Below are 15,575 nucleotides of genomic sequence, written 5' to 3' on the forward strand. Positions count from 1 at the left end.
AAAACCCTAGAAGAAAATCTAGGCAAAACCATTCAGGACATAGCTGTAGGCAAGGACTTCATGACCAAAACACCAAAAGCATTGACAACAAAAGCCAAAATAGACAAATGGGACCTAATCAAACTCCATAGCTTCTGCACAGCAAAAGAAAGTCATTAGAGTGAATCGTCAACCAAAAGAATGGGAAAAAATTTTTGCAGTTTACTCATCTGACAAAGGGCTGATATCCAGAATTTACAAAGAACTAAAACAGATTTACAAGAAAAAAACTAACAAGCCCGTTCAAAAGCGGGCAAAGGATATCAACAGATACTTTACAAAAGAAGACATACATGAGGGCAACAAACATATGAAAAAATGCTCATCATCACTGCTCATCAGAGAAACGCAAATCAAAACTATTGAGATACCATCTCACACCAGTTAGAATGGAGATCATTAAAAAATATGGAGACAACAGATGCTGGAGAGGATGTGGAGAAATAGGAACACTTTTACACTGTTGGTGGGAGTGTAAATTAGTTCAACCATTGTGGGAGACAGTGTGGCGGTTCCTCAAGGACCTAGAAATAGAAATTCCATTTGACCCAGCAATCCCATTACTGGGTATATATCCAAAGGATTATAAATCGTTCTACTATAAGGACACGTGCACACGAATGTTCATTGCAGCACTGTTTACAATAGCAAAGACCTGGAACCAACCCAAATGCCCATCGATGATAGACTGGACAGGGAAAATGTGGCACATATACACCATGGAATATTATGCAGCCATCAAAAACAATGAGTTTGTGTCCTTTGTAGGGACATGGATGAACCTGGAAACCATCACTCTCAGTAAACTGACAGAAGAGCAGAAGATCAAACACCGCATGTTCTCATTCATAGGCAGGTGTTGAACAATGAGAACACATGGACACAGGGAGGGGAGCACTACACACTGGGGTCAGTTGGGGGGAAATGGGGAGGGACGGTGGGGGGTGGGGAGTTGGGGAGAGATAGCAAGGGGAGAGATGCCAGATGTAGGTGATGGGGAGGAAGGCAGCAAATCACACTGCCACGTGTGTACCTATGCAACAATCTTGCATGTTCTTCACATGTACCCCAAAACCTAAAATGCAATAAAATAAATAAATGGAAAAAAAAAACAAACAAATTTAGCTACTGATCCCAAGAGTCTCACATAGCAAATTATAGTGGTAATTTGGAAGAAAATGCCTGTTTTTTCCATTATCATTCATGATTCAATTTGCTCAGTGAACATTTAAACACCTCTAGTGCAAAACACCTTGTTAGGCACTGATTAGAAATACAATAGTGAATAGCATGAATTCCCTTCCCACAAGGAACTATAATCTAATGGTAGAGTTAGATGTTAAGCAAATAATCAGATAAACACATAATAATGATATAATCTGTTAACCAGAGTGAAATAAGACTACACCGCATTTTAAAGTGTTTAAATATAGAAAATCTTGATTAAGGAAATAAAATTTATATGGATATGAGAGACCAGACACATTGAGATGTGATGGCTCGTTAAATTAGAAACTTAGGCTAGGAATACTCTCTACTTAGAGTGTCCTGGCCACTAAGTCATAGCAACTACAAATAGAAGTGTTCAGTAAATATCAATAGACATTGGCCAGGCATGGTGGCTCACACTTGTAATCCCAGCACTTTAGGAGGCTGAGGCAGGCAGATCACCTGAGGTCAGGAGTTCAAGACCAGCCTGGCCAACATGGTAAAACCTTGTCTCTACTAAAAATACAAAAATTAGCTGGGCGTGGTGGCGCATGCCTATAATCCCAGCTACTTGGGAGGCTGAGGCAAAAGAATTGCTTGAACTTGGGAGGTGAAGGTTGCAGTGAGCCAAGACCATACCACTGAACTCCAGACAGGGCAAAAGAGCAAAACTCTGTCTCAAAAAAAAATAAAAAGAAGTTGACACCAAAAAAATACGTTGGAGCCATATCATTTTTAGATCAAATGAGTCTAGCTGTGGTGCCAGCAATGAGAACCCCATTTTTCTCCAGAACACAAACACTTTTTTAAAACACTTAAAAACTTTCATTTAAATTTAAGCATTATATTACTTATATAACATTTTAACTTGGTATTTTTTGCTTTGCAAGGAAATTCACACACACAAAACCCATTATTTTCGTGCCCAATAACATGCCTATGTGACATATGTATGTTTAATGATATTTCCATTTCATTATGATTAAGATTACAAATTTAATAGTACTTTAAGGAGCTGAGTTGAGAAGCATTTAAGGAATATAATTTGAGAAGGTATGGTCTTTCTCAATCAGAAGGAAAAAAAAGAAAACTTACCACAGCTAAATTATTTCCAATGCATTTCAGAAACAAAAATTTTTCTGCAATAGCATCTTCACCCAGGAACTCACCAAGATGCTCCCTCAGGGCTTGTAAAGTAAGTTGAGGAGATACTCTGAAATATTATGATATTCATCTTACAATGTCAAATGAAATAGACTTTGGATATACTAATGATTCAGTAACTTTAGTCAGCTATCTCAAACACAAGTGTTGATTTAATGTGTCAGATATAGTTTAACATATCATGTTTCTACATTGCTGGCATTTTGTAGGTCTTCTGTAAATCTCTCTTAAAATAATTAAAAGTCTGCCTTTAAAATTATGCAAATAAACACTGTTTATAAATGTTTTGTACTGAAAAGGAAAATAACTGTCTCTTTGCTAATCTACTTCCAATTTTTTTTTTTTTTTTTTTTTTGTGACAGCCTCATTCTGTTGCCCAGGCTGGAGTGCAGTGGCGTGATCTCGGCTCACTGTAACCTCTGCCTCCTGGGTTCAAGTGATTCTCATGCCTCAGCCTCCTGAGTAGCTGGGACTGCCAGTGCTCACTGCCACACCTGGCTAATTTTTGTATTTTTAGTAGAGATGGGGTTTCACCAGATTGGCCAGGCTGGTCTCAAACTCTTGACCTTGTCGTCCACCCACCTCAGCCTCCCAAAGTGTTAGAATTATAGGCATGAGCCACTGCGCCCAGCTTCCAAATTTTATTGTGAAAATTTGCTGTGGAATTTATTTACTTTTATACATATATCGAGAAATGATATAGCCACAGATATTTATTAGCTAGTGCTTAAATAATGTTAAAATAATCTAACATCTAACATTGTCAGAGTCCTTATCTTTGCTTATTAGGAACACTTCGCTCCTGAATGTCTAAAATTTAAAGCCATCACTTATGCTATCATTCCAAGTTCTTATTTTTCTAGGACCTTATGAGAAATATTAGATAATTCATTCAATCAACACATATTTATTGAGCACCTACTCTGTGTCAGACATTGTTCCAAGGTATGGGAATATGGCAGTCAACGAAACAAAAATCTCTGCCCTCATGGACTTTACAACCACGTGATGGAATAGGAAAATTAATGAATAAGTAAAAAAAAAAAAAAAAATTGTAATTCATAAGACACTGCTAAGTACCACAGAGAAAAATAAGGCAGAGAATAAAGAAAGGGATTGTAGCAATGATTTAAAATGCAGTGATTAGAGAATATCCACAGAAAAAGGTAATAGGTGAGTAAAAACCTGAAAGAGATGGGAGGGCATATGGTTAGGGCAGAAAACTCATTCTAGACAAAAGGAACAGAAAGTACAACGGTCCTGAGATAGGGCAATGCGTTCCAGAACAGAAAGGAGGCTGATGTGGTTGAAGAAAGTGATGATGAAGATTAGGAAGAGGGGTGTGCTCGAGAGGTAACAGACAGTCAGATCACATAGTGTTACGTGTCTTTTTGTGAATGTGAAAATACACATCTAAATACATATAAACATATTCTTTGTTTATATTTTTAAACAGTTCAGACAAAGAGACATTGTAGATATATTGCTCTAACTACTGTTTTCAGATCTTCAGCAGCTTTCTCTTTCTCTTTTCTTTTTCTTTTTTTTTTTGGGGGGAGTGTGGGGGGCAGAGTCTTACTCTGTTTCCCAGACCAGAGTGCAGTGGTGCAATCATGGCTTACTGCAGCTTTGACTTCTGGGGCTCAGAGCAGTCCTCTCACCACAGCCTTCTGAGTAGTTTAGCAGATTCTTAATTTCAGATAACTTCTCTCTTAATTCACATTGTGTATGATCATAATAACACACAGGTTATACACTGTTTTCTGGGTGGCAGAACTATGGCCAAGTAAGCTATTCCTACAGAACCGGTTTAATTGTTACATAGCACTACATATTGATAGTATTCATTAAGTTAGGAAATGGAACTACCAAATGGACAAAGTATTTTTCACTTATAGTTCTTAAATTTCCAGAAAGCATTTTTCTCTGCAGAAATAAAGACACTTCTTTCAGGCATATTGTTACATCACTATACAACACTTGCCTCAGAAATCCAGCTGAAATGAATCTGTTAACAACTTCTGTTGAAATGGTATTTAGCTTATAGTTCCATGATCCCTCAGGGACATAAAAAACATGAAGTTCCACCAACTGAATAAATTGAGAAGAACATCAGTTAAAATATTTCTAAAGTGAAAAAAAATCAACTATGTCACATATAATCATTTAATAAACACAATTGAAAAAAACACAGAATACATACATTCCTCTGAACAAACAAAAAACAAAATGAACTAAAAATCTGTTCTTAAGTTGGCCACTTGGCACTTGGAGTACATTTTCCCTTGGCAGCAATGGCTATGAGATTATCTCAATATTTTGGCATATGGTGTTCTTTTGTGGCCTGCAGTAAGAATCCTAGGGTACCACGACCAGTTTTCTTAACATCAACCTTAACTTCACCTCACTCCCTACCTGCTCCGTTCCCTTGGAGTGAACTTGTGGAATCAATAGCCTTTGTATATTTTCTCCCTATTACAGTTCTGAAGATTGCTAGCTCTCAGCACCTGCAAAATGCTTAATACCGTGGTTTGGGGAAAGTACTTATTCACCAGAATTCCAGGAAGAATTTATTCCTGACCAAATGAGAAAGGAATGACTGTTCTTACATTGGGCATGTCTGTAAGTATGTCTGTGCTTATATGTAACTATCCACTTTTCCATATGACCTTGAGTAGAATCCTTCTCTTTAGAATATTTATATTACCACAATAGAAACAGAATGATTGCAAATATAGTCTTATCTTTTAGTCAAATTAAGATTGATACTGCATATTAAAAGTCAAAACATTAAAATGAATATACTCTAATGCAATATTAAATATCTGAGAAATCTTTAAAAGTTTGAATATGACCTACTATTAATATCATTAATTTTATAGAAGATAAAAATAATCTTAAACATAAGGTTTTCTTCAAGTTGTTTTTATAACTCAAGGAAATTACTTCTATGCTTTTAATGATGAAATATTAACAATTTAAAATGTTTGTATAGATGTGATAGTGACGTTTGCTATATGTTGCATTTTGAACACTAGAGCACTTAAAAGATTAATCTCTAGCTATACTATTAAACATTTGTAAAACCTTAAGAAATTTAAAGTAAATATGACCTTATCTTTATATAAATGTATTAATATTTTACAGGGGGAAACTATTTCTTCAACTAAACATTTATACACATGCTTCTTAAAAATACACTTTTAATGGTTTTATTTTTTCCAGAACAACAAAACAGTTGAAAAAATGTGGAAAAAATTTTAAGTATATATTAAATCTGACATTATTTTAAGGTTAATATTCTATTTACACCCAAACCCTAATTTATTAAAATCTTACTTTCTTGGCTGTAATGGAAGCTACTTATCAATAATGTTTTCATTAAAATCATTAGCTATTTTAAAAATACATTACAAGGCATGGCACATACTTTTTCTTTTGCCATAGGCTTTAAAATGATTAGAGATGGCACTGTTGGATCCTGTCTCTAATTGAAATATTGACATCTTGTTCAACATGTATTTTTTTGCATTAATACTAAAAATTTTTTTGGTAGCCCCTTAAATTTTTCATCCATGGCAAGTACCTCATTTGCCTTGGACTAGTCCTGGCTCTGTGAGAGATACAGCCAATAAACAATAAATACTGACTTCTAAGAAGTAAAATTTTAAATTTTTTTTAATTAAAAAAATATAATACACTAATAGGTAATATAGCATATTACAAAGTGGTAATTACTAGGAAAAAAGAATAAGTAGGGCAGGGTAAAGAAGAATCAGAAGATATGGGATGGAGAAGTTTTCAGTTTTAAATAGTCAGGGTAGGTTTCATGGAAGAGGTGAGATCTGAGTAAAGACCTAAGGGAAATGAAGGAATTAGCCAAGTGAAGATCTAGAGGGAAAGAGTTCCAGAAAGAGATAAAATAAAGGTATTAAGGTGAGAGCATGTCAGTATGATTGCAGCAGAGAGTAAAGAGTAGAAGACGACAAGTTCAGAAATATAAAGAGGTAGAGGGGAAACACAGAGCACCTTCTGAGCCATTTTCACCTATCAAATGGGAAGCTAACGCATGGTTTTAAGAGAAACATGAAGATCTGACGTATATTTTTATTTAATATAAAAAATTTTAAACATACATACCTATAAAAATAATTATCTCTCTCTGAATAAAACATTTAAAGTAAATCAGACATCATGACAATATATCCCTAAATACCTTGACATCCATATTCTAAAAATAAGGACCTCTGGTAACATAATCACAATTTCATTTTCACATCTAAAAAAAATTAAAATTACTTAATGTCAATTAATATCCAGTCCATATTTAAAATTTCCTAATTGTCCTCAAAATGTTTTCTTAATCTGGAATTCAAACAAGGATCACACACTGCATTTGGTTGATTTTTTTTTTTTTTTTTTTTTTTTTTGAGATGGAGTTTCGCTCTTGTTGCCCAGGCTGGAGTGCAATGGCGCATTCTTGGCTCACTGCAACCTCCTCCTCCTGGGTTCAAGCGATTCTCCAGTCTCAGCCTCCTAAGTAGCTGGGATTACAGGCCCGTGCCACCACGTCCAACTAATTTTTGTACTTTTGGTAGAGACAGGGTTTCACCATGTTGGCAACGATGGTCTCGATCTCTTCACTTCATGATCCACCTGCCTCGGCCTCCCACTTTTAAAAACTTTCTTCTTTGTGTTTTCCAAAACTTTTTTTGCTTTTTTTTTTTTTTTTTTTTTAACATGGTATTGACTTTTTAAGATACAGCCAGTTGTCTCATAGAATGTTCTACATTATGAATGCACTTCATTACCTCTAAGGTGTCATTTAACTTGTTTCTCCAACCTCTCTTATCTCCTGTAAACAGTTAAATATACGGCCTTAAAGTGACACAGGTTACTACTTGGGGCAATAGTATTTTATAAATAGTGCCCTGTATTTTATATTGCATTATATCAGGATATACATAATGCTTTACATTTGAATCTTTCTAAATTTAATTAGTTGGGCAATGGGAATAATAGCTAAAAGAGACTATACGAAGCAAGAAAACTTGTTATAAAGTTACCGGAGTAATTACAGTGTGAGATGATGGTGACTCATGTGCTAGCAGTAAAGTTGATTAAAAAGTAATCAGATTTTGTATATATTTAAAAACTAGAGACAATCCATTGGAAGTGGAGTTCAAGAGTCAAGTAGAAGAGTCAGAGTCAGTCTATTGGAAGTGGAGTTTGAGAGAAGAGTCAAGTAGAAGACTCAAGTATGCAAGAAAAATCAAGTATGACTCCAAGGCATTTGGCCTCAGATACTGAAAGGGTAGATTTGACGTCATCTGAGATGGCAAAAAGTCATGGGTGGTACGAATTTTGGGGAAGGGGAAAAGATTCAGTTTCAGACATATTAAGATGAAATATCTATTGGCCATCCAAGTGGAGATGTCAGTCACTCAGCTGAATACATGCATATGTGAATCTGGAATTTGGGAAAGAGGACTGGGATGGGGCTATAAATTTGGAAATCCTTGGCATAAAGTTGGCATTTAAATAGATTAGACTAGACGAGATCACCAAAGAATAAGTGCAGGTAGAAAAGAGAACAAAGAGCTAAAATATTTCAAAATTAAGAGGTCAGGAAGAAGATGAATACCCAATAAAGATGACTGTGAATGAATAACCAAGAAGGTAAGATGAAAACAAATATAATATGTATGCTAGAAGCCTAGTGAAGCCTATGTCAAAGAAGAGAACATGATTAATGGTGTCAACTGTTGTGAATACATAGGTCAAGAATGTTTAGGATAATAATTAACTAACATATTTAGTAATGAAAAGGTGAATTTATCAAGAATAGTTTTGTTGGAATAATGGAGGTGAAACCTTGATTGCAGTTGGTTTAAGAGAAAACACAGAGAAGGTATTGGGGGTCTGAGATGGTATGACATACTTGTTTAGAAGAGGGGAAGAGTGGGCCAGGCACAGTGGCTCATGCCTGTAATCCCAGCACTTTGAGAGGGTGAGGAAGGCAGATCACGAGATCAAGAGATTGAGACATTCCTAGCCAACATGGTGAAAGCCCATCTATACTAAAAATACAAAAATTAGCTGGGTGTGGTGGCATGTGCCTATAGTCCCAGCTACTTGGAAGGCTGAGACAGGAGAATTGCTTGAACCCAGGAGGCAGAGGTTGCAGTGAGCCAAGGTCGGGCCATTGCACTCCAGTCTGGCAACAGAGTGAGATTCCATCTCAAGTAAACAAACAAAAAAAAAGGAAGAAGAGAGAAAGAGTGAATCAATGAGTGGCAGATAGTAAGACTGCCCACAAAAAAAAGATTCCACTTGAAATTCATGGTCATGAATTTAAAGTGAGAATGGTACTTATCATGGTATAAATTTTTCTCTCTAGCCACGTTCGGCTGCTCAGTTGTAGGTATGGAATAGGTGGAGACATGCATTAACCATGTTTGTTGTATTGCCAAGGAACACAATGAAGTGAGAGAGGGGCAAGAAGTCAAAAGTATATGCAAGGGAGTGATCATGATTGCTCTACGGAACTTAAGCTAGATATGGAGGGTACCACCTTCAATCATACAATTGAGAAATAGTAAAAAAGGTGATAGGATCAATGCATTGGGGGTCCCAATATGGTTGGGGTATTAGAGGAAGTGAGCTAGAGACATGAGAAGTATAATCAGACAATGGGATACACGAAGTTGGGATCATGGTGGAGTCAATAACTAACACTTTATGTAATTCATGTTTTTGCTTTTATAAAACTTCAAAAATGATAAGCAAGTCTTTCTTATATTTTAGTATAAAAAGATTTTCTTACCTCTGATGAGGAAGGTCGACTTGGATTGAGCGACATATTCACTAATGTCTGAATGGGATAATTATCATTGGAATTTTTTTCTTTTTTTACCTTTCTTCATTTAAGTAGTATTAAATAAAAATTATAACTTTTTTTTTGGCTTAAGATAGCATTCCACTCATTTCTGGTCTCTGTTCAAGAAATAAAAAGGAAAACACAAAAGCATTAAATAAACTAAAAATGAAAACTTAGGAATATATACAATCTTCATTATTCTAACTCAAAAGGACATTTACTAGTAAATATGACTGGTAATTGTAATGAAATGACCATAAATGTATAAAACTAAGTAAAGTAATAAATTACCTTATAATGAACTTGTGACCGGGACATATTTTACTACTCTAAATCTTTTCTTGGTTGAAAATTATGTTTACATAAACAGCATTTTACATAAATTAGAAATACACGTTTGGAAGTAGAAAGAATTTATGATTCTTGGTTAGGATCAACTACAAATTCTAAGCATGCCTAAAGTTTTAATTAGCCTCTTGGCTAGTTAAAATGGCTGTAGAATGATGAAAACTGTTTAACCATATACATTTCTTCCTGGGCTTTGATGCCTCAATAATAAAAAACATGATTATTCCAGATGAAAATGCCAATCTTTAAATATGTCAGGCTTCATTTGTGTATTATTTCCTGTATTTTTCCTCAGAGGATTTATGGCAGTTTACCAGAATGTATGATACAATTAAAAATATATAAATGTATTTAAGAAAAATTGAAAAATAAGGTATCTGAATTATTACTCTAAAAGGAATTATCAAAGTAGGATAATTCTTAAGGATATACTAATCGTACTGACACAAAAGCTGAAGCTTTCCTAGATTTCAAAACATTGCTCTTCCTTGGCTTATGTTAAAATAATGATTTAAATCTAACAAAACTTAAAATTCCTCTGATCTGGTATTGATTATAGCTCTACAAAACCGTAACAAGTACTACTAATTGTTTTAATAGTATCAAAATTAAAAGATTATTTCCTGAAATATACAATCTCCTTAGTTTTGCATATTACTTCCTATATTTCTTACAATAATTAAAATGTGATTATTCATTTTGACCACGTCAAACACTATTTTAAGAACACATTAGTACTTTAAGAAAGTATTTATAGATCTATCCCAAAACTCTGTATGCCATTGTATTAATATTAACCTCTATTGTGAACCTAGGGGAACCATGACTCACATACATATATAGTCACTTCATTATTAGGTAAGAATTAATCCATATTAATTATAGCATATGGACATTCATTGATTCATTGGTATGCAAATTCGTAGGCTAAAAGTTTTAATTTCTGTTACATATTAAAATTTGATACTTTAATTCAGAACAATTTTTTTTCTTTGAGACAGTCTCCCTGTGTTGCCCAGGCTGGAGTGCAGTGGCACAATCTCAGCTCACTGCAGCTTCTGCCTCCCAGGTTCAAGCAATTCTCCTGCCTCAGCCTCCCAAGTAGCTGAGATTACAGGCCTGTGCCACAACGCCCAGTTAATTTTTGTATTTTCGGTAGAGACAGGCTTTCACCATGTTGGCCAGGCTGGTCTTGAACTACTGACCTCAGGTGATCTGCCTGTCTTGGCCTCCCAAAGTGCTGGGATTACAGCAGTGTGCCACCCACTGTGCCAGGCCCAGAACAAATTTTTAACTATGCAAACTCAAGATAGATCAGTCAAGACCCGCTTTATTGTTGTCCTGTGGTAAACCTATACAGGACTCCACTATACAGGTTGAGTATCCCTAATTTTAAAATCTGAAATCTGAAATGCTCCAAAGTCTGAAACTTTTTGAATGCTGACATGGTGTTCCAAGGAAATGCTCACTGGTGCATTTTGGATTTTGGTTTAGGGTTGTCCAACCGGTAAGTATATAATGCAAATATCCCAAAATTTGAAACAATCTGAAATCCTCAACATTTCTGACCCCAAGCATTCTGGATAAGAGATACCTATAGTATCCTTTCTAAAGTAATGGCAAAGAAGCCATGTTTGGGATTTTAAAAACTCCCTTTATCATTTCTGATGGGAACAATGCTGGAGTCCAAATCCTGGGCTGAGCAGAAACAAAATGTTCTGACATGAAAAGATGATCCCTTGGGAATTGGACCTGGGAAAGAGCTCAAGATTCAAGCATTATAGACATTATTAGTAAGAATATAAAAAAGAGAAGTCATGGGGTAGTATCCTAGCCATGAGGCAAGCCCATGTTATAGGAAAGCTATTTATATAGAGAGATAGAAAAAGATAAAGAATAGAGAAAATGACTAAGTAAACGGGTAGTGAGAAGCAAACCAAGAAAGTAACACGGCTGATTCATGTTTCTAACTAAGCACCAGAAAGGAGGAATGGAGAATTCTTGGGGCTGAAGTCTCTAGCCTTAGATCTACTTCCAATTTGGCCTATTAGCGTGACAGTTTTGTTTTGGGATTTACATGGGATATGTGCCTCCACTGCTGCTCTGTGTTGATCTTTACAATAATCTCCTCATTGCTTATGGTAACTTGAGTAAGTCTTTGCTACTGAAACCACAGGAAGCTAATAAAACTTTAGGCATGCTTAGAATTTACTAAATCATATACTATATCCTAACATATAACGTGGAATTTTCACATTTTTTTCCTATTACTAATTAGCTAATGAACCAAATGATGCCAACAATTCAAACAAAAGGAGACTGATATCTCAGTAACCAAAAATAAAGTGACTATGAAGTTCTGGTCTAATCTTTCATTTATTACATAATTTTGCTTTAGAACTCTGCTGCCAGGAATGGAAAATCAATTTTATTGTGCATGCTAATTCCCATCACTTGGTACTATCTAAAAGTGAATTACTAAGTAGGATCCCAAGGCTAAACCTCCTCAGAAGGAAACAGTACAGAATTGAATTATCACAGTCAACTATGCGTTTGAGGAATAACTGTTGGTAGATGTATCACCTATTTGCCATCTCTGATCTAGTCTCTCCTTTCAAAATAGTTATCTATCATGTTTTCTCTGCACTTTTCTAAAATGATTTTCAATGTCAGAAGCAGACCTGAAAATCAAGCTTAAGAACTTCTGACATTCTATTCAGTGTCTAAAAATGATTCATTTTTATTTCCTGTTTGATTTGATAATATGGCATACAAAGACTGCTCAATGTACTTTTTTTTTTTTTTTTTTTTTTTGCTGCTAGTATTGGGATCCCTTTCAGGTATGCTCAATGTACTTTAATAAATGCTGACATTTTAAATAAGAATATAAAAAAGAGAAGTCATGGGGTAGTATCATAGCCATGAGGCAAGCCCGTATTATGGGAAAGGTATACATATTTATAGAGAGATAGAAAAAGAATAGAGAAAATGACTAAGTAAGCTGGTAGTGAGAAGCAAATAGAGGAAGTAACATAGCTGATTCATGTTTATAACTAAGCACCAGCACTTAATAAATGCTGACATGGGCTATGTTTAAATATACCAATAAAGTAGAATCTCACACAAGATAATCAGATTGATTGGGAGCCAGAAAAGCAGGTTTCTAGACCCTTATGACCTGTAAAACCATTCATTGGTCTGAGTGTCAGTTTCTTAGTGGTAAGTGACTCAAACTCTTCAAGAACCTTTGCAGCTCTAAAATTTTTTGATTACTCAAGGAATGCAAGAAGTGACAGGGAAACTTACATTCTGGAATTAAAAAATCAGAATACAGTCAACTTCACGCCTGATGATGGGAGAATTTTTTGGCACAATTCCTGATTCTTAAATCACCAAGGCATGAAATCTATCTGATCAGGATAAATTCAGATTACATATATGTCCTGGGAGTTCTGCTTTGATTCCTGGTTAAGCTGTAAATAAAATTCTAATCCATTTGTTGTTTTTTTTTTTTTGAGATGGAGTTTTACTCTTGTTGCCCAGGCTGGAGTGCAGTGGCTCAATCTCGGCTCACCACAATCTCTGCCTCCCGGGTTCAAGTGATTCTCCTGCCTCAGCCTCCCGAGTAACTGGGATTACAAGCACCCGCTACCACGCCCAGCTAATTTTGTATTTTTAGTAGAGATGGGGTTTCTCCATGCTGGTCAGGTTGGTCTCATATTGAACTCACAACCTCAGGCGATCCACCTGCCTCAGCCTCCCAAAGTGCTGTGATTACAGGCATGAGCCACCAGGGCCACAAATTCTAATCCAAATTCTAATCTGTCTCAGGTAAATAGATTAAAATGCCTGAAATGCCTGAGGGCACTCCAAAATCCATAAGCATTTATAGTAGTCATACTTGTAGGACCAGTTGAGGAATGAGGTTTGTTTTCTATACAGGTCCTAATGTAGACAAAATGGCATACTTGTCTTGATTTTAAATATTTTCAGGATATATTAAGACATTTTAGGGTGGGAGAGGGTCTCCCAGAGAGTAACAGAATGATATAGGATTAGAATCTATGTTGGAAAATGAATTACAGAGTTAGGTTTCTTTTACTTTGTGATTTTTGTGGGCATGTAGTAGGTATATATATTTATGGGTACATGAAATATTTTGATACAGGCATACAATGTGTGAAAATCACATCAGGGTAAACAGGGTATCCATGACCTCAAGCATTTATCCTTTCATGTTACAAAAAATCCAATTACGCTCTTATTTTTAAATATATAAATTATTAACTATAGTCACAATAATTGCACTATCCAACACTATTTTATTCATTTTATCTAACTTATATTTTTGTACCCATTAACCATCCCCAGTCCCCACCCACTACCCTTCCCAGCCTCTGGTAACCATCATTCTACTATCTCCATGAGTTCAAATGTTTTAATTTTTACTGCCAAATAAGTGAAAACATATGAAGTTTATGTTTCTGTGCCTGGCTTTTTAACCTAACATAAATGACCTCCAGTTCCACCCATGTTGTTGCAAATGAGATGATCTCATTCTTTTTTATGGCAGAATAGTATTCTATTGTGTATTTGTGCCACATGTTATTTACTCATTCATCTGTTGTGGACATGTAGGCTGCTTTTACATCTTGGCTGTTGTGAATAGCTCTGCAGTAAACAAGGGAGTGCACATACCTCGATATACTGGTTTCTTTTCTTTTGGATCTCTATCAAGTAGTGGGATTCTTGGGACATACTGAAGCTCTATTTTTAGTTTTTTTGAGGAACCTGCAAGCTGGTCCCCATCATGGAGACCAGCTAATTTACATTCTCACCAACAGTGTACAAGGGTTCCCTTTTCTCCACACCCTCACCAGCATTTGTTATTGCCTATATTTTGCATAAAGGCCAATTTAATTGGAGTGAGATGATATCTTATTGTAGCTCTGATTTGCATTTCTCCTGATCAGTGATGTTGAACACCTTTTCATATACCTGTTTACCATTCATGTCTTCTTTTGAAAAACATTTATTCAGCTCTTTTGCCCATTTTTAAGATGAATTATTTTTTCCTATATAGTTGTTTGAGCTCCTTATATATTCTGGTTATCAGATGGATAGTTTGCAAATATTTTTTTCCCATTCTGTGAGTTGTCTCTTCACTTTGCTGATTGTCTCCTTTGTAGTGCAGAAGTTTTTCTTTTTTGTTTTTATTTTATTTTAATTTTTGAGACAGGGCTTCTCTGTTGCCCAGGCTGGAGTGCAGTGGCATGATCATGGTTCACTGCAGTCTTGATCTCTGAGGGCTCCCAAGTAGCTGGGACCACAGGTACATGCCACCATATCTAATTTTCGTAGTTTTGTCGAGATGGGGTTTTGCCATGCTGCCCAGGCTGTTATTAAACTACTGGGCTCAAGCAATCCACCTGCTTCAGCCTCCCAAAGTGCCTAGATTACAAGCATAAGCCACCGTGCCTGGCCCTGTGCAGGTTTTTAACTTGATGTAATCCCATTTGTCCATTTTTGCTGTTGTTGCCTGTGCTTGTGGGGTATTATTTTAAAAAATCTTCGTCCAATCCAATGTCCTGGAAAGTTACTCCAATGCTTTCCTTTTTTTTTTTTTTTTTTTTTTTTTGTGAGAGATGGAGTCTCACTCTCGGCTTACAGCAATCTCTGCCTCCTGGATTCAAGTGATTCTCCTGCCTCAGCTTCCCAAGTAGCTGGGACTACAGGTGTGTGCCACCACACCAAGCTACTTTTTGTGTTTTCAGTCGAGATGAAGTTTCACTATATGTTGGGCAGGCTGGCCTAAAACTCCTGACCTCAGGTAATCCACCCACCTCAACCTCTAAAAGTGCTGGGATTACAGGTATGAGCCACCATACCCTGCCTCCAATGTTTTCTTATAGTAGTTTCATAGTTTTACATCCTA

At 35.9% G+C, this 15,575-nt stretch overlaps 1 protein-coding gene across 6 annotated transcripts in view; it reads right to left on the reverse strand.

The window, feature by feature from the left end:
• SPATA1 (spermatogenesis associated 1) overlaps positions 1-15,575 on the reverse strand; it is a 75,550-nt gene that overhangs the window by 56,385 nt on the left and 3,590 nt on the right. For 2 of the 6 annotated variants that reach the window (XM_032296419.1, XM_032296418.1), the window contains exons 1-3: positions 9,239-10,602; positions 4,397-4,503; positions 2,344-2,461 (exon numbers count right to left, since the gene is read on the reverse strand). In XM_032296419.1, coding sequence (XP_032152310.1) covers positions 2,344-2,461; positions 4,397-4,503; positions 9,239-9,274 — 261 coding nt within the window. In that variant the 5' untranslated portion in view covers positions 9,275-10,602. Of the gene's footprint in view, positions 1-2,343; positions 2,462-4,396; positions 4,504-9,238; positions 10,603-15,575 lie in introns of those variants that run through there. The other 4 variants (XM_032296416.1, XM_032296415.1, XM_032296417.1 and 1 more) reach the window with 3 other exon arrangements.

The sequence above is a fragment of the Sapajus apella genome, unplaced genomic scaffold (assembly GCF_009761245.1).
Source record: "Sapajus apella isolate SASKATOON/1434 unplaced genomic scaffold, GSC_monkey_1.0 scaffold36, whole genome shotgun sequence".
Taxonomy (NCBI): Eukaryota; Metazoa; Chordata; class Mammalia; order Primates; family Cebidae; genus Sapajus; species Sapajus apella.